Here is a 24,959-nt window from a genome sequence, read left to right as displayed (position 1 = left end):
CAAATACAAACGTACGTACATACACCTGTACATTCTAATATATGGACCTTCGGTGTAGGTCATACATTAATATTTTTAACCTTGTCATTATGCATGACCCATCCGGTTTTTCAGATACTTCATCTGCAAGTCAGTTATGTACAAGAGAAGGAAGGTCTGCTCTGATGCTCTGACCATGATCAACACATGCTCAGATTGTGAAATGGCATAGAGTGATATCCGGAAAAAAAAAAAAAAAAAAAAGTGATCACATCATGGCTCTCTCATCTGTTTGTGTAAAAAAAAAAAAAAAAAAAAAAAAAAAAAATCTTACTTTTTACATCAATAATATATAGTGTCTAATACCTCTTTCCACCTGAAAGCCATCATTGCCAGTTTATTCAAAGACCGGAATGATTTCATGCAAAAGATACATTACCCCTACCATTTTGTGCATCATGTGAGTTTACTACATTTTAATATTACAACCTACTTAAAAGCGTCATACAAAAATTAACTTTAACACCATGATAGACAGCCCTGCACCAAAGATTTATAGATATAGCAAAGCATTCCAAATGCTTTCTGAAGATGCTGGATGACATATCTTCAGGATGACAGTTGTAAATCCATGAAATTTTGAATGAGATCATAAATCATTCACCATCGTTGATGTACACCTGTATAGCTTAATCACTTTCTTACAACAGGGAGCTGGTATTTGAGTACAAAGTGCAAACAGCATTTGCTTCCTACAGCAATCAGACGATGAACATAAACCCTTTGCATCTACAACTGTATTTCACTTTGGTCAAAATTAGCTTTAGCACAGTAGCTACTGAATAGCAATTTATTTTGTGCATATATAGGATCTTCATATGGCACAATGTTCCTGAGGGCCCGGTTTCATAAAGCTGTTCGTAAAGTTACGAATGACTTACGAACGACGGGTGATCAGTTCTGATGTGCTATACTTATCAGAATTTCAATAATTCAGCACAAGAACTGATCACCAGTGGTTCATAAGTCGTTCGTAACTTTACGAACAGTCACCCCCTAGTAATGTAACTACAAATTATGTAATTGATACTGATTGCATGACTACTACTAGTCACCTGAGGCGAACCATGAGGGGTCAGCATCAATCACGGTCTGTTTTTCTTGTGTGGACAAGTACAGTCGGTGGACCACTTCGATCAGTTGGTTAGCACCTTGCTCTTTGTGATGAATGAATGAAGCTGGAGTGCACTAGTCGTGACTCCCTCACACAAGGGACCTATCCATGGAACAGTGTTTTGGCATTTATATATTCTTCAGGATGGAACACTGAGAACTGTCACTATCACATGACGATGAAATCACGTGTACAAGATTGCTTTTATGTTGTAAACATGGACTGTCACTAGTTTCCCCTTCATACAAGGAAAGTCATCACACATATGGAAGAATTTAGCTCCCATTCAGCATTGTGAGCATTTTGTTTTGATCCTGTTATTATCATGTAGGTGAATAATATTGCACACTAGATACACTTAAAGGGGCTGTACAGTACTGGTTGCGGTGGGGATTCATGTTTTGAACATTCTTAAGTGAGATAATGAGAAACCTCTTATGAAATATAAAAGAGCATGTAATCTTAAGAAAGATTCAACGTTTATTTGATGAAAATTGGTTTTCAAATGGCTGAGATATCCAAAGAAGTGATAATAATAAAAGGCGACAGGCCACAACTTTATTAGGATCTCTTTGTTTCACCTTGTTTTTGGATATCTCAGCCATTTCAAAACCGATTTTCATCAAATAAATTTTTGATACCCCTTAGAATTGCATGCTCTTTGACATCTCATACAGTGGTTTCTGAATATCTCGCAAAACGTTAAATGCTAAATCCTCACCTCGACCAGAACTGTACACACCCTTTAAGTGGCAATCTGTACATATCAGAGATTATAAGTAATCGAGCTGTTTTAGCATTCATACATTATCATTCAAGCCTTTTCATCAACATTTTCTCTGACCACTGTTGCATGACTATCTCCTCCCCTAAGCTTTTGTTTCTTACTTATCATATTCATTAATATCCTGAAACTTTTGTATGATGTGTGACATTATTTTGACAGGTGAGCAGCCTTATGAACAACATACATATGTAAGTTTTGTGTTTAGGAGCAGAAATGATCCGATATTTCCAGTTACGATCTCTTCTCTCAAACGATGTTGCTGGCTGGAATGAGGCATTTCCCTTGAACACGTAGGTGGGAAGGTAGAATGATTGCAAGGTTGGTCACTTGTCACTTCTCGGCTAATGCAGGCTGGCTGCTGGGCAGGCTTGTGTACTTTCACTTTGTACATAGGTACCGGGTATTCAGCGAATAATGATGAATGCTAATGTTCTAAAGTTATGGTTAGGCCCCTGCAGTAAACTATAAAATACATCAATGTGATTGCTATTGCCTACATAATATACGGCACACAATTAATGGAAAAATTATGTAAAACAATATGTCCCTCCACGAAACGTGCTACCACCCCCATTGTAACGTGTCAACTAGGCCGACATCATAGATTTTTAAAATTCACTTTCTCAAGCGTTGGTTCGGTGCATGCCTCAGATTTTTTGCATTAATTAGGGCAAAAGTTTTCAATATGCTTCAAAAGATTATATGATGTAATCACCTTGGCCGGGTTTCTATTTAAAGGAGCATGACAAGATAATGTCACAGCTTTATCTGTCCTTGGATTTATTACCTTACAAAGAACTTATAAAGAAAGTTCTAAATGAGTAATTGGGGGGGGGGGGGGATATTACACCCCTCCAATTCAATGCTCTTCCGGTGTAGTGAAAGATCATTTGCCTACATACATGTAGGACCAATATTGTGGGTTCAACGAGGTATCTATCAATCAGGAAATCTACCTTGTTCAAACTATACTATTTTGTGTAATCTACAATCCTTGTTCAAACTATACTATTTTGTGTAATCTACAATCCGTTGTGTTCCCGGAAAAACGACACGAATGCAAGCGATTCAAGGAAGGTGCACGCGGAAAAATGATGCGAATGCACACCTGTAAGTATAACACGTACTGAGCGTGCGTTTGCTTCGTTCTTCCAGGCACACCTTCCTTGAATTGAGTGCATTTGTGTCATTCTTCTGGGCACACCATCAATTCTGTCTATTGCATGGAGATATCAAAACCTAGATGGCTTTCGTGATACAATCTGTTGTAAGTGTGCTTGCTCCACTTGTCAGGTTAAAGGTTTTACTTGTCACATGGCCTTCCCCTTTTCCTCTTGCCACCCCCCCCCCCCCCCCCAAACCAAGAAAACAAAATGAAACAACGACAAATTACAAGGATGGCTGGTAGTGCTGTAAACCGTGCAATCCTCACACACACTTGTCAAGTTGTTAGTCAATTCCTTTTGAGCACTTCTCCTAACAAGGAAATTGAAAGCGGACTCAGGGGACATTCTACAATCTGAAGCCTGACAGCACACCCTCATTCTTATGAATTTATTTCAGCAGAATATATGACAAGATCCCACAGGCCATTGTGTGTTTCTATACACTCAAAGCACAACCTATTATAATGTAGGGCCTATATGTATGCTGTTGGAGAATGTACAGCTTTCCTTCCTTTTTTTCCCCTTTAGATCTAGCTGTTTGACACAATGCACATACACAAATGGAGTTGAAAAAAGACACAACCCAGACCTACAAATGTATTTCTATTTGTCAAGAGTTCTCTATGATAGTGTGTTAATAGATATGATGATCTGAAAAAGTCAGTAATTTAAACTTCATATCACCTTTTGATTTTTTCCTTCAATTCATTTGATTTTTTCCTTCAATTCATTTGATTCTATTCCTTGGGAATGTATTGTACTTTCACTACAGACCACATATCCTACCACAATCAGACAGCAAGGTAGAGAAAATGAAATCCCCTTCCCTAGCTCTAATGTTGCAGGCTGTTAACTGTTGTGTAAGACTTTATGGAGACTGTATTATAAAGGGGAAACTATGTTTGGGGAAGGTTGGCCCATCTCAGAATATAATTATTTTCCAAAAAGAATATCAAGCAGTTATCGTCTTCCTCCAAATTCCTTGTCTGCTCCTTGTCTAATAAGTGTAGAATTCGTATCATATTCGCTTTGATGCACATATTCCACGACTGGTGGTTCCACAGTATGTACGTTATACTTTTGTAGCAGACCTGTGCAAGTCATGCTTTTCAAATGTACCACAGTGAGAATGAAGGAAGATTTATAATTGAAATTGAAAAACCATAACATTGGCCCATCATTTCTCCTAAACTCATTGCATAATTTAGCAGTCTGTATGTGTGAATGTGTGTGTGTGTGTACAAATGTGTGTGTGAAAGAGTGTGAGTGGGGGAAGCATGACTAGTAGGGTATCTGTAGGTCAGTACGTGGGTACGTAGGTAGGTTGGTGTACTTGTACGTAATTTTGTGATGTCACAATTTCCTTTCAGTCTGAATAGTCAGTAAAGTGTCAGTGCCAATATCTCCTGTCTGTTCACATCACTTCCTTTTGAAGTTGATTTCTGTCCTTTCACCGGACATGGAAGAAAAAGAAAAAAAAGAAGAGAGAGTATCTATTCACAATAGGCATTTTACCCCTGCAACCTACGCTAGGAAATGATAGATTGTTCGTTTGTTTTGATACAACGACGCATCATGGTTAGAATGACAACTAGAGCTACAGTACTGTACATGTACATTGTATCAATCACCTGGTTGTGCACAGCAAAAAGGACAAAATATTCTACTTAATTACACATTTTGTGACACCACACTCCATACATGTATGTGTCATTTCATACAACTGTAGATGTTTGTCTCCAAGTCAGCATTGTGATAAAACTATTTACTGTAAAACATGACATTTTTCGCAGCAAGAAATTTTAATGAATTGCAGTCAATGGCCTTTATCACGGCATGAAATTTTCTCAAGTTGCCTCTCACATTCAATGCATACAGTATAGTGTAGATAAGAACTCGAGTGTGCATTTCAATTTCGTGAATCTTGGCTCTCGCAAAATTCATGAAATAAAAATTGCATGTGAACATTCCTTGTTTGACAGTATTCTATGTACAAGTGTACATTGGGAACAAACGGTACATCAATGGCTTTATCGGTTAACAGAAGTTCTGTATAATGGTGGATTTAAAGACACAGTAAATGTACATTACAGTATACACAACCACTAACTTCATTACAATTTGATGACATTTTCTTGTAATAATCATCATCTGGTTAAGATTGTATCTTCAGTTAATTCTCATGACTACAGAAGTCAACTTCCTCACAATGAGTCAAGATCAATCACAGTCATGCTTCTCCCAGAATGTACTCAGTTTGATGCAAGCTACATTACACAGGCCATACTTGCTTAAATTATGTACCGTAGTAGGCCCTAAATAAAAATCAAATTAATGTCAGTGTGAAGTAAAAGTTCTTATAAATCAAAATAACTTTCTGTCTGCAAAATAATTCATGCTTTTTTAGAACAAAAAATTTTCCTCGTAGAAGAGAATACCAGCATCACTGCCTCAAGCTGACACCACTATTAACCCGTTGAGGTAGAGTCCCGGGAATAATCGGGTAGGTGTCTATGGGAAATGCGTGTTGTAGCAAAATCAGTCCGTCCTCAAGGGGTTAAAGACATCTGAGGTCAACACACCTATAGATGGTAACCTTGTGATAAAGAAGTAGACATTCTACATTGCATACATTGTAGCTATTCCAATCCTACAATGTTTACATTTTTGAGGAGAGATACTGTATGATGCACTTTAGTCCCATGTTTTCCCAGCAAAATAACATGGTCTCTCATTATTACAGCCAAGAAGTTTGCATCCCAGCCTACATGTACCATGTAGGCCTATCAGAAACAGGGCTGAAATTTACTAGATTTAATATTTGTAATGGGTGGGGGGTAGGGGCAAGAGCATGGGTAGGGCGCCGTCTCGTGACCTTTTTCTGACAGACATCTACCGGCTACAAGGATAAGATGACGAACCTTGAGTTTAGTATCATTAGGCTATTAAATGACACCGACCAACACTCTGCACTGAAATTGACTTTTGATAACCTACAGCTCACGGCAACAGCAAACTCCAGAATGTACCACAGCATAGTATTACAAGATAGCTACAATGTTTGAACAGCACAACATACCAGTACAATGATGGGTCATATAAAAAAATTACTCTTTTAATGGCTCGGCAAATTGTACGCTGCATTAAACAATGTTCAACACAGACACTGCATACACGCAAACTTTTTAACAACGTTCACTGTAAGCATGCACTAAAAAAGGACTTGTGTATAGCAGCACAGACATATGCAGTTGTACCAAGGAGGTATGAGTTCTCTCATACCTCCTTGGTTCTACATCACAATATAAACTCCATGGCGTGGCTGCTGTACAGATGGCATTATACATAATGTGTATAACATCTCAAACACTGACTTTACTCCTGCTCAACTGATTACCAAGCAAGCAACTGTAATTACGAGCTCCTCATCACAGTACACTGGATTTACAAGTCTACTGTACATGTACATACATGTACGCTCATCATTCTTGGAAGTGACCAGAGGGTGTTTCAAAAAGAATTTGAAGTCGATCTTAATAGTCAAGATCAACACAAAAATTAAGGCATGCCGTGTACATGTATGTCTTCAATGGCATTCCAACTTGCTCATGAAAATGAAATTTTGAGACTTTTTCATGAAGCCATTAATATACAAAATAATATAAATGACAAAGAAAATTATCTGTAAATCAGTAACAATTTGAAGTAGATTCTGAAAACAAAACTGAACTTAGAAACCAGTGGTATACCATAATTTTTAAGTTGATCTTAACTTTAAGATCAATTTGAATTCTTTGTAAAATCCCCCCCGCTTCCACGGTGTATCCTTTAAAGGGTGTGTACAGTTCTGGTTGAGGTGAGGATTTAGCTTTTAACATTTTGCGAGATATTCAGAAACCACTCTATGAGATGCCAAAAAACATGCAATTCTAAGGGGTATCAAAAGTTTATTTGATGAAAATTGGTTTTGAACTGGCCGAGATATCCAAAAACAAGGTGAAACAAAGAGATCCTAATAAAGTTGTGGCTTGTAGTCTTTTATTATTATCACTTTTTTGGATATCTCGGCCATTTGAAAACCAATTTTCATCAAATAAACATTGAATCCTTCCTAAAATTACATGCTCTTTCATATTTAATGAGGTTTCTCATTATCTCACTTAGGAATGTAAAAAACATGAATCCCTACCTCAACCAGTACTGTACAGCCCCTTTAAATGCAAAACCCACCATGGCCCAAGTGTGAGAAACTCTACACACATTTAAAGGGCCTGCATAAGTTTGGTTGAGATGGTAATTCAGGTTTTAACTTTTTGAGAGATAATCAAAGACCACTTTGAAATATTAAAGAGCATAAAATCATAAGATGAATTAAAAATTCATTTGATGAAAATAAGTTTTGAAATGGCCGAGACATCCAAAAACAAAGTAATACAAAGTGGTCCTATACAGTTATTCATAGCTATAGTTAGCCCCCTTACTACAAACAAGTGACAAGCTGTATCTTTAGGCTATAGCATATAATGTACAGTTGTAGCTCTGATATCAATTGGTTTGAGCATTTATTTGTTTACCTAGGCATGTCCTCTGTACCAACCTACAGCACAGTGCAATGGAATATTAGTTAACAAAACAAATAAAAACAAAATAAAAAGCCCAGGACAAAGCTGTGAGGTTGCATCTTGCATACACAGCACTTCCAATAGTCTGACATAGTTACCGGTATGAGTTTTTCTTAATGGCCCACAAAAATTTGTCTGAGTGAGTTGAGTGGATACGAGCATTGTGATCACATCTCGTGACTCTGAAAAGTTTTTGGTATTCCTTTCCCTTGCACAGAGAATCAAACTTGCATACAGTTGATAAAAAGATTCTCCAGGAATCCATAGAGTCCTTTAAAAGTATGAAAACATGATTGATGCACATATTACATAAAATTTTTCTCTCCATCAAATCCTTAATACAAATGTAATTATTTCACTATTTCTGGTTTATATGGAATAAAGGACATTTTAGAATCAACAAATTTCATCTTTTATTGCAAAATTAACCACATTTGGCAAATTCTTAACATACGATTTAAATACCCCCAATCAAAACTACCCTGGGAATTAGAACAATGGGAACATGCTGAACCGGATGATAATAGAGTGATATAGAAGGTTATTCCTGCAGTGATGATGCACACTTTCATTATGAATATATTTCCCATTACAACTCTCGGAGGCCTGGTAAACTCAACATCTTGAAATGGTGGACTTGTGAAAAGAAGTTTTACTGGTTCAGCACCATAGCCACCTTTATATCATACTGCACACTTTGCAAAATATCTCCTGTCTACATTTGGTGAATACAAAATGAAAAGGTCTTTATCCTTTCTGGTCAAATTTGACAGGATCTGCACGATTTGGAGTCTCGTGCATGCATTATCATCCATACAAAAGAAGGGCAACTATTTCTGTATCAAAGAAAGGTCTGAGCATAAGACTAACCCCACTACAAGGCTGGAGGAGTGACCACTAACGTAAAGACAGGTTTGTTTCTGTACCTTCACAATACATGTGGGTTGGGTTGAAAGGATTTTACTATTGACTGAGAGTCTGTCAGACTCTAAGAATGTGACAAAGGAGGAAATCCACTGTCATTCATGTAATCCTCTAATCTTTAGAATGAGGAAGTGCGATAACATGTGGTCATCTTTAGTGCTCTCTACATTAAAGAACAAAATTAGTCAAATTACACGTGTAACAGACAGACAGGATGGTAATAGAGACAATCTGCTGTTATGGCTCATTATTTTTATTGTTTTTTTCATCATGATTTCAATATACACAAGTTTGACATAATGTCATCTTTGACATACGTATTATCTTCATAATTGTTTTCATAATAATTCATGAAAAATGTTCATTGCATTGGACATTCACATTAAATGGACAAGATGCTTTTCCTGTGGGGATTACAGACAATTGTATGCTTTTTATACCATGTTGATGTTTGTTTGTGACTGGCTAAATTGTCTTTTAAAACCAAAATGGACTCACTTCTCATCGGACACCTCATTATCCCTTCACAGGGAAACTACTTAGAAAAAACTAACACTGAAAAGTCTGAGCTGGATCTCAAAAAGATGCCATTTCTCTGCTGTGCAGTATTATGTGAAATGCAAACACGAGATTCTTTTTTTTTTTTCAATGAATATCATACAGGGATTCTAGGGCTTGATTGCAAAATTGGCATTATCAATGCACATGATGTATCCTACTGTACATGCTTTGCAGAAATAATTGTTGGCCTAGAACATTCAAGTTCAGTGTAGTTAGTAGACAGCAGATTGCATGTATTTAAATGTTACATCATGGAGCAGCCATTTTGCTCTTCCCTTCAGCTTGTGGGTGCCAAACAATGTACAGTACATTGTCGAGGCCCCTTAAAGGGATCATAGTTTTGGTTGAGACCTAATTTCAGGTTTCTAACATTTTTTGTTGATATAATGAGAAACCTCTTGTGAAATATGAAAGAGCGTGTAATTCCACGAGGAATTCAACGTTTATTTGATGAAAATTGGTTTTGAAATGGCTGAGATATCCAAAACAGAGCGATTTTAGTAAAGTGAGGGACCCACACTTTATTACGATCGCTTTGTTTTACTTTCTTTTTGGATGTTTCAGTCATTCCAAACCCGATTTCCATCGAATAAACTTTGAATTCCTCCTAAAATGGTATGCACTGTACTATTTCGTAAGTGTTTTCTTGGTATCTTGCAAGAAGTTAAAAGCCCAGTTCTCATCTCCACCAATACTGTACCATCCCTTTAACTTCTGATCTTATTATGGCAATCAACCAATCCTATTCTATCTGGACCCTTGTTTTCAGCTGGTAGGTCAGGCCTGAAAAGTGTATTTCCCCTTCCCTACAAGTACTTGTATATTATCATCCATTTGAACCATATATCAGGACCAACTCCCTAACCTTTGATCTTATTAATTGAGATATGTACTGATCCTATTCTGTCTGAACCCTAGTCTTTGGCTGGTACTGTGTAAGTGAGGCCTGAAAAAATGTATTTGCCATTCCCTACAGGCTTCATGTCTTACACATTCTACTAATCCATTTGAACCAAAGATCAAGTCCAATTCCCTTAACCCTGAATCCCAAGTCAATAATCCTAACCCTACTGTAGACCCCCCCCCCTCCCTTCATACACACTTACAATTTGTACAGGGATATAATGTACTGTACATGTATATCTGACAAGACACTTATAACAAGGCAAACTGTCCCCTTTCTGTTCAATGGCTTAACACTCAACACCTTCTGATCTTAGCAGGTCCATGACCTACAGTATGGGCCATCTTGTCTGTGAGATGAGCACTGGGGTCAGATTAGGTCATTGTAGGTCAACTTAGTCTCAAATATCAGACTCTTCTGAACCACAGCTTGACCTACATTTGCTTTCAAGTCTATTTTTTTCATGATATGAATATTCAATACTAAAACGAGTCTTCACCATAGCAAGTACAATATCACTTTATTCACTTGTACTACAATTTATCAATTTGATGTATTAAGTAGACATTCCCTCAATTCACGAACAATGTATTACCGCATTCCCCCTGAAAAGAGATATTAATGTGAAGTGCTCTTTTGTTATGCTAGAAAAGTGAAAATATAGTGATTTTTTTTATTTTCTTTATTCTGAATGTCTTTGTCCGTACATGACATTGCAAAATGTTTTAGTATTCCCATCCAGTGATGGACGTCACAAAACTTATAAATATTCATGACTTTTGAGTAGATTGTCTGATTTTCCTCAATTTGTTGCTGATGTGTTTTACTAATATTGCTGCATTCATTCAATTCACATAATATATAGCTGGGTTGCACACAGACTGATAGGAGACAAATGAACAAGATGGTAAAACACAAGACAATCTATTTCTGGCCTGCAATGCAAACAAAAACAGAGACATCGTCAAGTGCTCTCCTCTTCAGATATATGCCATGGAACTCCCATATTGTTTTAAATGCCTTATCGAGTACAAGCTGAGCGGAGAATGCTTTCAAAAGTACATTCTATGTGTGGTGACTGCACAAACTGCTGTGATCTTTTTTTAACGCATTCTGAACATGATGATCCAGTACTCCAGAGTGAACAGTCTCTCTAAGCCCTCATACAGATGCACATGTAGAACAAATCAATCAACTAAATATCATGGATATTATTCTGTTTAAATTCTTCTATGGCGCTGCACCCTGGGTTACCAAAACTGGGTGAAAGAAGAATTTTGACCCTTTGTAAGAAGATTTTGATGCATTTATAATCTTGAAACAAAAATTTAATGCCAAACATTAAGTACATAATCATTTTTTCTCTGATGTTTTGATTATGGTACCAAACTTGTAACGCTAATGCCTTGCTACTGTAATGTGTCAGTATACGAGGCACCAGTGCATGCATGTGAAGCTCAGCAGCTGCACTAAGCAGAAGCAGGACTGCAGTACCACTAGGCCTACACTGAATCTTTATCCATCTACAGATGAAAATAGTAACACTATGGGCCTCAGCTCGTTTGTGGATTAAAATGGTCTGCTTCTGAATTACTGTCTAAAATCATAATAATATTTGCAGAAAAAAAATTGAAGAAAAAAGTTATAACATAAATTGCATTAAAAAGAATTATTACAATTGTGAAATTACGTCAAAAACATCATAGCATCATAGGTGATAAGTGCTTTATAAATTTAAGTATATTGGTATTGGGATCATTTTTTGCCAATTGCTAAAAGTTGGCCACCATGATCACAGTGATTATAAACTGTAGGGCGTATACACTAAAGAATATAAGAGATGCCCCTACACACCACTCTGTAACCCTGGGTTGTGGTGCGCCGAATCATAATGCTTCTTTCATTTTCTCTCACTTTGCTGTAGATGTGATCAATCAAACTTCAAATGTGACCTATAAATCAATGACGGGGTGCATGTGATCAGTCATACATCAGTATGCAAACAAGCTTCTTCCCTGTTGTTTTGCAGAGTAATGGTAGCCAAGTAACCCTTGATGACTATATGAATGAAAAAGGACCAAAACAACAGGAAAACAACTAATGCACACATGGATTGCGTTACATGTATGTCATAAGATCACTGGGATTAATAATCACCTGAATGATCATGTGACATTTGTGTCTCAAAGATGATGCAGTAATTGCAACCTGCACAAATAATTTCTGTATTTATACAGTACAACATGCATCGAGGTGTTTACCAAAGTCAGAAGCAGTTAAAGGGACTATGCAATGCAAATTATGGATGTTGACTTGCATTATTTCATTCATAATTAATTTCCTGATAGTCACAGGCTACATATGTACAATATCATGTATGTGACCAAGCAAATGTCTATAATATACACTGTAAGTGCAACATTTTTATAAAGATTTTCTGTGTTTCCATGCTACTTTGATTAACAGAAGACATTGGATGGAAACAAGCAACTTTATGTTCAGTCAAGGGAAAAGTGCATTCCAATGTCTTTTTTTGGATCACTTATCAGTCACATACTTCATCAGTGATTGACAGATTATGTCATGGGCAGAATTTTAATTTGGAGGGTTTTTGGGGGACACTATATTCAAGTAATCTGAAGAAAAATAGTAGAAAAAACATATATGAAATATACTGTATGACACATACATGTATTTAGATATTCGTTTGGCCACATACTATATTGAGGTACTTGTACAATGTACACTAGTTGTATGTATCACGAATCAACACAAGTCAGTATGCACTTCCATTGCACCTACTGTACTACTACAAATTGTAACATTTAAAGGACATACCGGTATGTCCTTTAAATGTTAAATACCATGTGACATGGTCTAGTATCAGGAGATATTTAAACAGGTTAATTGGTGCTTCAAACAGTGACTCTTTTATTTTTCTTCAGACAAAGCAGTAACCGCAGTGACTAATGCTGGCGTACCGTGTATGGCATGAATTTGTACAATCTTAATTCGATGAAAAAAGGTGCAACTTGTCACTGTTGTCTTTCAAGTTAAAAATGGTCAGTCATGCATGATATTTGTCAACACAATCAGGCACTGATGGAAAGAAGAACAGTTCTCATTTCCTTACAACCAATAGTGCGCTATCCATATCTGGGAAACACTGCAACTACAACGCAGGGTAGGATGCATCATTAAATTCCGTGGGGGTCTTGCGGGTCACCTGTCCATCCCAGTATGGAAAGCCCTTCGTCTGGTCAGGAGGGTTCTTCAGAAGTCGCCTTCGACATGCTTCGTCCCAATTGCTATATGTAAAAACTGCTACATTACAAGTATTCATTTATACCAACGACTATCACCCGAGTGGAATGCATTCATTGCAATCGGCACAGACAATACAAACAAGGCCACTTTCATTATAAATACAGCAGGCCTCTGCTACATTCAAGAGCAAAACAACTCCACACTGTAGCTTCTCTAACTTCTCTCTCCGCGCCACCAACATCAGCACACCCCCTGTCCGGTTGGCCCCTACCACGCTGTGTCTACATAACCATACTGTCCATAGCTAGGGGTGTTGGACAGTACCTGAAGAAGCTATGCCAGCCTATGTAACACAATTGTCATGGATATGGCGTCACTGCATGCACTGTAAGTGTCCGACATGAACTGATGAAGATTTCACAGCCCTCCCCCTTTTTTTTTTCGTAAAATGAAAACAAAAGACAAGACAAGGGAACATGATTCATCCCAGCTTGAAATGGGCTACGCTCCAGAGATACAGTATTCATCGCATAATCGGGACAGGTTGGGAGTAGCAAACACGGCCCCTTTAAGCGGGGTGCCCGATTTCCCGATGAGCACTCACCATACACTAACGGCATACGACATGTACATTATGTAGTGCACACACGCACACACACACACATGCACACTGACGCACTGTACATGTACATGAATATACAACCACGCTACCCCTCGGCGGCGCAACCCTCTAGCTGTCCCTGCATTCTCGCAATGATGTAGAGTAATCGCAACCGGGTTCTTCTTCTGTCGCCTCTCTTTGAACACAAAATATGTGGATTAAAAGCTAGCACTTTCTTAAACATTTGTAGAATTCTTGGACACGTAAAGCGTTCTGTATAAATACATATCCGCAACCATGGGAAATGATTACCCAGAACTGATGTGGGAACGTCAATGAAAAGTCCTTCAATCATTCAATCATCACGGCTTGATTGTTTACTTGCCGCGATCACTGCACTGCACATGTGTTGTAGCGATCTGGCTCGCCACATATACAGAAAAGCGAAGGCGGGCAGCGAGCTGAAATGTACGTGTACTGGATGGACGGAAGTCAAAACACACCTGTCCGAAGATTGCTTTGTAAGTTTGATGTAAACGACAACTGATCGGGAATCTTTGAAATATTGTTGTGGTATTTTGGTAGATTTTTTGTGTAAAATATCAACAAAATCAAAGATCGCTTGAAGAAAAATTGTCCCGTTTATCAGAGGTCCCCGCCCGATTATCCAGTGAAAATAACGTGCATTGGAAATGTTTCTGGGAAGCGTATGTCATTTAAGCGAGGTTCCCGATTATCAGATGCCCGATTATGCGATGAATACTGTACCACATTATATTAAGGTCAGTTTACATTTACTGCAACTGCCTGACTCTAGTGTAGTCTGTGGTCATATTGCTTCTGTATGAACTGTGGTCTGATCTGGTGCTGGTCTGATAGTCGGCGACTAGATCTAGATCGTCTACTTCAACTGAGTTAGTAATGTAGACTAGATCTACACTAACATGTAGATAATAATCAAGTCTCGAGGAATAGTTGCAGACTAGACCAAGGAATAGACCTCTTATTTCTGCACGTTGAGTTGTACGTGAGTCGTGAAGTAGAATCTACTCACCTTCCCAGATTTTGGTTTGCTCGTTGTTTCATGCGGTTCAGCTGCCGCTTCATGGCATCTTTCTTGATCATTTTGACTTGTATTCCCCTTGCATTAAATCCAGCGGAGAACTGTCTCTAAAAGTGGTAAATTTCACCGCAGACACAGCGGCTGCCGCCACATTGACGGTATATTTAGCTCAACTAGTACGGTCTAAAATCCACGTTTGCATGAACTCGATGCCACAAAAACACACATCATTCTGACAGTGGTATACAATTTTACACGCATAATATTTCCTCGCTGCTATACATTCTGTACATGCTACACAGAACGAAGACAGGAACCGTGTGCTCATACATCAGCGGACGGGAGGATGCTCGTAATGCGGAAGTGGGCGGCTTCGAAACACCGACGCAAGGTGCATTGTTGTATAGCGCCACTTACGTCAAGTGTACAGTTAGTGGCCCAACCAATCTCTTTTGGTCCAACCTCCACCAGTGGCGGATTGGGGGGGGGGGGGGGCGCACCGGGTGCCCGTCCTATCTATTCTTTGTTAAAACAAAAGAAATAAAAAGAAAAATGAAATGAAACCCGGAAGTAGCACCAGAAATATTTTTTGCGCCCCCTTTACGGAATTCCTGGATTCGCCTCTGCTCCACTGCATGCTCTCAAAATAAACATGTATACAATTAGAAGTATAATATAACGGTTTTGATGGGAATAATATTGACATAATTCAGAAATAGAAAATCATATAGAAGTCAAGTGATAGATTCCATCATTGTTTAGGAGTAAAATATACAAAAGAGCTGCGTTTTACAATGTTTCAATATCTCTCACTTTTACACTGCTATCATACATCTGTATTCCTGAAAAGCATAGAAGTGCTCTAAATCTCATGACAAAACTTGGAATATTAATCATTTCCTATTCGCTAATAATGAACCATTATCAGAAACATAATATTATGCCTATGCAGATGTTTGTTTGTTTGTTTGTTTGTTTTGGGGATCATTTACCTTGCAAACATTTCGACATTACAATGCCGACTTCTTTGAAATAGCCAAAATGTGCAATTCCAAAATATATGTATTACAATCATATCTTAAATTATAGTTCATTAATTCAATTGATTCATAATTATAGTTTTCCCTTGATTTTGATGCTTAAGAGAGCGGCAACATGCAGGATTCTGGGGATAACTCTAATCAAGGCATCATGGCATCAACTGGAAAGCCTGAGCTTTTACACTAATCCCTCTTTCATGTCGTTCTGGGGAAAAAAAGACCTATTCATTTTGCCAAACTATAGAACTCTGTCCCAGAATGAATATTCATCATGATTATATTGAACAAAATAAATTCAATCAGGTGATTTGACTAAAAATGGAAGTCCTTAACTCTTTCGATGATATAAAATATCTAAAATCATCATCTTATCTCAGGAAAAGAGAAGGGAATAACAAGGGCTATAATTCGTATAAAAATTTATCTTTGGTTGCTTGTCTGTTTGTGGTACTAAGACGTTTCCGATGAATAATTAAAAATGATTGTATTATTTTCCATAAATCATGCTACTTGTATCTAAATATTCGTTTAGACAAAACATACTATAACTTACATAAGCATAATTACAATTGTTTTATCATGCACAAAATGATGACCTATAGGATATTTTTTGACGTTGTTTTTGTTTGCTATCTGTAGAAGTGTTTATTACATTTACACATCACTTGGTGAATGTAAAACAAGGCACAGATCATAAAATCTTTTTTATTTTCATCAAAAGACATTATTTTTTGTTTTCATGACTCAACTTTATTTCAGAACAACGGATAAAATAACATTAAACCATACACATAGTAATAGCTTTAAAGAAAACGTTTTTTAGACTTATCACACGGAAGCCCAAAATTGATATTGCAAAGTTTTAACCGTCATGGTGCCATCATTTGTAAAAATCCAGTTCTGTTTGGCGAACCGACACCGGTCCCGATACCTTAGAATTTAGCTGTTAAACGAATAAAAGGGTGATCATATATTTAAGATGACTGTGAAAAATTAAAAGCATCTATGATACAAATTGTTCTTATTTGATTTGAACAATTATTGCATCATTTATTCGTTGGTTTATTTCATACCGTTTTCTTGTAGCAGGGTAGTGCTCTTTCGGCTTATTCGGAACTGCTCTGCCAAGGGGCCATGCAACAAACACATACTGAATAAAAAAAAAAAAAACAAACACACAAACTTGCAGACATGGTAACAACGAGGAAACACAAACACCAAATCATACATACAAATACAAAATTATGGCACAACTTTGGAGAAGAGAAGAGTGGCGGTCATTTTTGTTGGCCCCGTAAAAAAGAGCATTATCAAGATGTCAATTTATGCAGTAGTTTTAAATCTAAGTATATTGAATACACTTTGGTATACGAATAAGAGATTGAACAGAATTGGATGGAGTGAAAACAAGGCATAATTTATTTGTTTATGAGATTGCAGGCATTCACGACAATGCATACTTTACCATGGCGTGAAGTAATAACGGGAGTGGTTTGATAATTATACTGGATAAGAAATTTCATTTACACTATACTCTTGTATGAAAGGAAATTAATGAAGATAATTATCATAGTACCACGTTTTAATTCATGCAGGAATATGATTATGACGTACCCGTATTACAACAAATATAAGTGTGCAAGAAATGATAGTATTAAATTTGCAAGTGTTTCAGGAAAAAATCCCAGTGTTTGCTTATAAACAGACACTTTTCATGATATCACGTTGTGACTGTTTTGTGACATGACAGTTCATTGTACAGTATGTTCCAAAGTTCATTTTGTTGAATAGAATATATCAATCATTATGACTATGCATTCATTTTGATGAATTAAGTTATAGGCCTATTGTGCGCTTGACAATAACAAATATCCCAGTGGGAGAGAGAAAAAAAAAGAAAGTATCGCCTATGTAATTTCTGCATGCGTGTATTCTCCCCCTTTTTAAAATAATGAATACTAATAAACGGAAATATAGGGAAACTTACTAGAAAATGAATGTCATTCTTAAGTGGAAAATAAAGCAACGAAAATTTTAAAGTGGGAGAGGGAGAGAGAAAGACACACACACACACACACACACACACACACACGCACACACACACACACACGCACGCACACTGGCCACATACATTGTACACACACACCTGCAGACAGAGGGGAGACACAGCAGGTGAAACCAAATAGACAAGGGACAGTACACACACCAAGCTAGGGGAGTACGAGCGTACAATCAATACACACCAATAACCTCTTTGATACACACACACACTTTCACACATACGTACGGGGGCACACGTACACACACACACAAGATCGCATTCACAGGCGCGCCGTCGTCGATCCTTCGCGGCCGCAAAGGCTTTGGCGACACATTTGCACACAGCCCACAGTGACGAATGCGCGCGATCAATTCCCCATTCGAGACCTTTTACACCGCGCATCTGGCGACATCACACTTTTTTCCAGCTTGCTGCTTGCTGCGTTTTGGTGAAAACGACGCCCAGCCGAAGGCGCCGTAGGAAAGGATCTTCCTGCGGTATTTTCGTGCGTGAGATGACGACTGCTACGAGAAGGCACAAGGGGATATAGTATCAACCTCCAAGCAACCGGTTTTTCTCCTTTGTCTCCTTCGGACTTGCTGCGCAATAATGAGAAAGGCTGAATCAAGAGCTGGACATTGATTAATTTTGCATACATCTCGGTAAGAACATCGCTTTAAAACATTATCATTACATTACATATTAATAGATACCGGCTTACAGAATAATATCTTGCGTGCTGTGGTATACTATCGAGTAAACGGCCATATGGCATCGGTCATAATCATCAGGGATTTTCGATAGAGCGCCGACGTATAGCTTAAATTATGCGGCATTGAGGTCATAACCCCCACTTCTCTTAGTGGGGCTTTACCTCGTTAATGAGAGCGAATGATGCTTTAGGCCTTAAAATTCATCCCATGAAAGCGTGACTCCAAGCATTAAGTTGTGTACCTCTCCCTGCAAAACCCTTTCGCTGTCTATTCCTGGTATAGTGTTACGCAAGATCATTGATTGAACTCGATTCTGGTGATAATGAAATCGATGGGGGAAAAGACTGCAACTTGATGCACAGACGAAAATGCGCATTCCTGTAGTCGCATGCTACTATTGTAATCATATTATTGCTTGTTTCTCCTTTGACTTATACAGCTGCATGCAGAGTAGTTGACTGGAAAAATCCGCATATACACATCCATTTGTCTCCATTGTTTATGGTTGTATGTATATAGAATGTGCAATGTGGCATTGACTCTTGCTTTACAAAGAGCCTTCCTTATTTTCTCGATACATGGAATAGCGATTATGTTGACACACAACAAAGAGAGTTGTGTGTGAATTCTTCATGACTTGCGAGAATCTGTCGAGGGCTTTTGAATTCCCTCCGTCAATAGACCGTTTCTGTAATTTCTTACAATTTATAGATGTTTCTTTTCCAACAACCTGTATAGTAAAACATTTCAAACATTTCATTCACCTGCTCACTAAATTTGCCTATAGTTATAGCTAGGTCAGGTAAGCCTCCTGCAGGTCTGTGATCGTTATACCCCAGATATTCTACAGAGATTATTATCTCATCAGAGATTGTTGCTTCCGGCCACCCACCGAAGTGAATCGGATCGCAGTCTGATGAATCCGACTTGGTTGGTCGAGTATCAGGTGAGTGTCGGACATGTCGCGCGTGCTTCTCATTGGGAGATCTTGCCTCATCGGACATGCCTAGCTCTGACCCGATAGTCTACTAACACAGGTCGGACTCATCAGACTACGATCCGATACACTTCGGTTGGTGGCCCGAAGCGATAAACTTTGCTTCCGATGAGTGACCGACGAGAGAAAATCTCTGTGGAATGGAGGTATTAAGGGCAACTTTTCTGAACAGAGCATGTATCATAGTAATTCATATCTGAATACGTTACAGAACCTGTCTATGAGAGAAGGCAAATCTTGTGTTCTACATGGTTTTGAATTTGCATAGTGTATCGATGCAAACATGATTGTGTAGCCCTAAAACACCTGGGAGCTGTAATGGAAATAAATCCTTAGGCTAATCCTTCTGTTGGATGTATTCACTGGTGCGTATTATTCTTAATTATGATACTTTGTCTATAGACCAATTCGGTTTGGGTATAACTGTTTTCCATGGTAATTTCTAACTGGGGGCTTCATGTATGCCTGTATAACAAGAGATGATTTCTGCACTGACACAGCAACGCACCTGGCTCATTGCATAACCCATAGAAAGTGCTGTTGTTCTTCTTTGGAAGCCCCCAGTTATGGCTGCCATAAGTTATAGTGCTCTAAAGTCGGATTCCTCTATAAACATCAATTCAATTTAATTCAATCATAGTTTATTTCCAATCAACGAAAATCAAAACAAAGTACAAAGTATACATGTCATGAAATAATATTGTTCAAACATTTGCAAAAGATTCATGTAGTATCCGAGATAAAACAATATACAATAATTAGGAGGAAGGAATTATGTACTTCGTGGGCGTGCGGAAAATAGATTCGATTATGGAAAATAGTAATCCACTAAAAAGCAAAGCTTGTGGGACGTGAATCGCTGGATAAATAATGAGTAAATAACATATTATTCAAGGGCTTTTTATATCTATTATATTTGCGCAAGTCCCAGGCGGGAGTATGAAGTACTCAGTAAATGAGTGCAGGGATCTTATGGTGGCTGTTGTTATATACACGCCGGAATGAATCCTGAGTAAACAGTAATAATCCACTGATATCTCGATGGCCTCCAGTCCTCCACACATAAATTCTTCAGTCGAGAATTTTCCTTTTTGACAAAGAATTCTCTACTTGTGGCAGACGATACATAACCACCAGAGAAAAACAATAAATCTCACCAGCTCATAATTAAATACAAAGACGCTGACTGGATAACAATTCCCGAATTCATGCATTGTTAATGTACATTGTATCAAGAATAGCATATCACTGCCATCAATACAAGCCGATGTTATATGGGACTCCTGTGGAAAGAACAGCCGTGTTGTGCATGGGAAGAACAGTTTTATCCATTTTGTCCGATGCAGCTGAAAGGGTGATCCTCCGTTTTTCCCCACTGTATAGGTATTTTCTTAATATATTTTATTATTGAATGCGGAAACACGTTTCTAGAGGGGGGGGGGGGGAGTATCGAGAGAAACAAGATGCCAAGAGCAGTGGCATGTAAAAGCACATCAATGAAAATGATGAGGCAGCTATCAGTGTCTGGCATGCCCTTGTAGCAGCTTTTATTACCAAGGAAGTATGAGAGAACATGCTCATACCTCCTTGTTATTATACTGACATCAGCACATCTACTAAGTTGTTTGAGACCATATCATAGTATATATACAGTATCACTGAATGATTTTATGTGTTCAAAATGAGCACTATATTGGATCATAATCATGACTTTTGCCTGTTTCCAAGATTCCCTTTCGGTATAAAATATACTCCTGAATATTATACACGATTCAAAGTCGTTAAGTTATAGTGAACCTACATTGTATCATAAGTATTTCATACCAAGGACTTGGAAAAAAAAAAAGAATTGTGACAAGTAAGCCTAATGATTACGACCATACACACTTTTCCGTAAGGGCGTTCCATTTCATGGCTGCGTCGACCTGACAACCTGCAAAATAATGTGCATGTGGTTTCTGTTGCTTCTTTGTAAAACATTGTCTAAAGCGCGCGATTAATTTCATGTTTTTTATAACCATTCTGTTGTCCAAACCGAACGTTTGATTCTCGTGGCAGGAGATTGTCATTATGCAGCTGATGCAGGTTGGAGCCGTAGGGAGCTACAGCTTGATTTCCAGACGTAAAATCACGGGGCTTTTCCCCAAAAACGTCTCTAAATGCTTTCAGTATAGGCATCTCCATATGCTATGCAACACCCATCAATCATGAAATTCCCTGTATCGCTAAACAGCTGGAAAACACAATCTGTATACTCGTGTCGAATTTCTGTTGAAAGTTACGTGCACTATGCAGACAAATAATGATGGTGCGAACGTTTCTTTCTTTTTTTCACACTGAGTGTCATCCAATTGAACGCAGAATAGCAAAATTTGAATTCTCCACATTCCGTTGGTCATTCATTTATTGTAATATGATATTTTCACTTGACAACATCCTCAACATTTGCCATTTTCAGAAACAATACTTTAAAATAGTCAAAATATGAATTAGTGTCCCTCTGCCGCAATCGATTTAAATTGCGTCCTGATCAAGCTCTTTTTCAAAAACTTTATTCCCAAACAGTAATCATTTTGTAACTACTGTTAAAGTTGTATTTCATCTAATGTTAATGTCTAGTAATTTTATTTTGCAGTTTTTTTTATCCATGTAAAGCTGTTCATAATCACAGCCTCAAATTTCTTTTCACCACACACCAATTATGATCTTGATTTTGATCATGGTATGATATACAGCTTTTTAAACTTAAAACCAAAGTAATATTCATTTAGAAATGACATATATATATATATATATATATATATATATATATATATATTTTTTTTTTTTTTTTTTTTTTTAGAATAATACGCTGCAAAAACATCGGTATTAGATTTAACACCATGGGTGTTAAATCTAACACTGATCAAGTGTCAATAGAGGACCACACCCACAGGTGTAGAAAGTATGTTGTGATGGTGTTGAAAAGTGTTCACCTGGCTCTTCATGGTGTTAATTTGACATTGGTGGTGTTAATGTCAATGGTACAACATCCGCCCAGCTTCAATAGGAGACCACACCAACTGGTGTTACTGTGGTGTAAATGTTTTCACATTTTTTTTTTCAGAAATCAAGTACTTTATCGGAAAATTCTTGATCGTCTTGTGGAAGTTCAAAATCAACAAGAAGAACAGTAACTAAGAAACTATGAAAAAAAACAAAAACAATTTTATATTTTGAAGGAAAACCCGGAGGTGTTAATCTAACACCACAAATGAGCACCGAAAATTCAACACCAGCTCGTTGATTCATATTTAACACCGGATTTTTTGCAGTGTACAGTTTCCTCACAAGGGCGTCATCCTACAACAAAAATCTAAATTTTGTACTTCGTCTGTGTCAAAGTACTTGTAACCCCATCAGATTCATCACTATGTGGGTATTACCGAGTAGAATTGACTACAGTATATTTTCAAAACAAACCGTGCGTTGTTTCTCAAACTGATGTGACAATATACTTCAGAGCAGACCTAGAACATTTCCCTTGCATATATTATCTTTATAGCAGGTCCTATCAGCAGGGCTGGGGTGCAAAGTACAAGTGATATGTATATACAATAGTTGTTAAACGATCGGCAAAATTTGTCACGTCATTGGTTTGGCAAGCGTGAAAGTGGCGTTAAGTTTAGATCCATTGTTATGAGCGAATTCGCAGAGATTTCATAAATGTCATAGGTGAAGGCTCTCGCAAAACCCAACTCCATTCAGTTACAGGGTTTATCGATCATGCCTATGGATAATGCTGGTTGTTTGATTCAATTATAATGTGTTTTATATCGCCAACCTCCTGTCATTGCGTTGCAACACACAGCATCGCAGCTTCTTGCGATTGTTCGTGAAGAAGGCATGAAGGGTACTATTTTACATACATCAGTCATTATAGTAACAGCAAGGAGGTTTGAGAAATGGAGTTCCAACTGGCTGTAAACATTCAAACAGCTGTCAGTTTTCTTTTGACGTACAAAAGAATTCCACAGGTGCATTACTTTGTGCCTTTGATGATCGGGGTTCGATGCCGCCGTCTTTTCGAGCAAAGAGACGATTCATTTGGAACGCTAACATAATGTCGCCTATATTTTGTTTGTTTTTGTATTAAAGGAAATTAAATTTCAGTTAATGATAAGGCATATGAAAAAGAAAGTAACTCCTGTCCAGGATTATGTCAAAAAGTGTAAATCTGAGTCGTACGTTGTGAAAATATTTGAACTGCACCCTTAGTGGAAAGTCGATTTTATCATCTTTCCGATCACTTCCGACAAATGAAACTTATATGGTATAATCTTCAAGTGTAGTTCTCTATTAATTTATATGTTAGATTAGTGTAAAAACATGTAAAGTCGGGTAATTTTAATTCTAATTTCATTAATTTTTGTGGAATTTTCATTCGCACATCCCTTTGTCTGTACCTTTATGTACCGCCCATGTTTCATAAGAAGGGACAGCGAAAAGTAATTACCATCATAAAAACATCTTCCATTGAGAGTGACGAGTCATGATGCAATGCCACATGAATCAATTGTCATCCTATCTGTGAGGCAGCTCCGGTTTATCACATACTTCAAATATTTCTTAGTGGCGGCATGAAACATGGGATCAAAGGGAATAACACTGTTGTTACTCCATCTTTTGAACCTTTTTGGCTAGACTTAGCATTTTTATGTTCACTGCACTGCAGCTGGCCGTTGATTTTTTTTTTTCTCGATTTGCTGGTGTACGTGTGCTCTTCTCGATTTAGTAACTTCCCCCGTCTATTCTGAGGACACAAAACGTATAATATGTGTTGCTTGAAGGTTTGCATGGTGAAGTAAATGAGGGAGAAAAGTTTGCGGTGGCACTGTGTATGTAGTCCTGTTAGGCTGCGTTCACATAGAAGTATACTATTTGGGTATTCGGGGCTCGTTTTCGAGGGCACGCGAATAGCTTGAATCGAACGATAGGATTTCCTCACACCGGTTCACATAAGAAGGCACTATTCGAAAGTACCGAATAGCTGCGAATAGTATAGCAAAGTGGGAATCGAGCTTGTTCGATTTTCTTGCAGCGTATACCGTCTCTCGTTTATGAAATAATGACAATTTTGG

At 37.8% G+C, this 24,959-nt stretch overlaps 2 protein-coding genes across 2 annotated transcripts in view; one reads left to right on the top strand and one right to left on the bottom strand.

Annotated features, from left to right (window-relative positions):
* The window catches only part of LOC140231611 (rho GTPase-activating protein 17-like), an 89,541-nt gene extending 74,298 nt beyond the window's left edge, over positions 1-15,243 (bottom strand). Inside the window, exon 1 of the mRNA XM_072311761.1 lies at positions 15,040-15,243. Within this exon, the coding sequence (XP_072167862.1) occupies positions 15,040-15,110 (71 nt within the window). The 5' untranslated portion in view covers positions 15,111-15,243. The remainder of the gene's footprint in view (positions 1-15,039) is intronic.
* A 3,427-nt stretch (positions 15,244-18,670) lies between these two features.
* Positions 18,671-24,959, top strand: part of LOC140232055 (uncharacterized) — a 38,100-nt gene continuing 31,811 nt past the window's right edge. The window contains exon 1 of the mRNA XM_072312207.1: positions 18,671-18,791. The gene's annotated coding sequence lies outside the window, so the exon portion shown is untranslated. The remainder of the gene's footprint in view (positions 18,792-24,959) is intronic.

This window comes from Diadema setosum, chromosome 8 (genome assembly GCF_964275005.1).
Source record: "Diadema setosum chromosome 8, eeDiaSeto1, whole genome shotgun sequence".
NCBI classification, from domain to species: Eukaryota; Metazoa; Echinodermata; class Echinoidea; order Diadematoida; family Diadematidae; genus Diadema; species Diadema setosum.
Note: the sequence above shows the minus strand (reverse complement) of the source record. Positions and strands in the feature narration are given on the sequence as shown.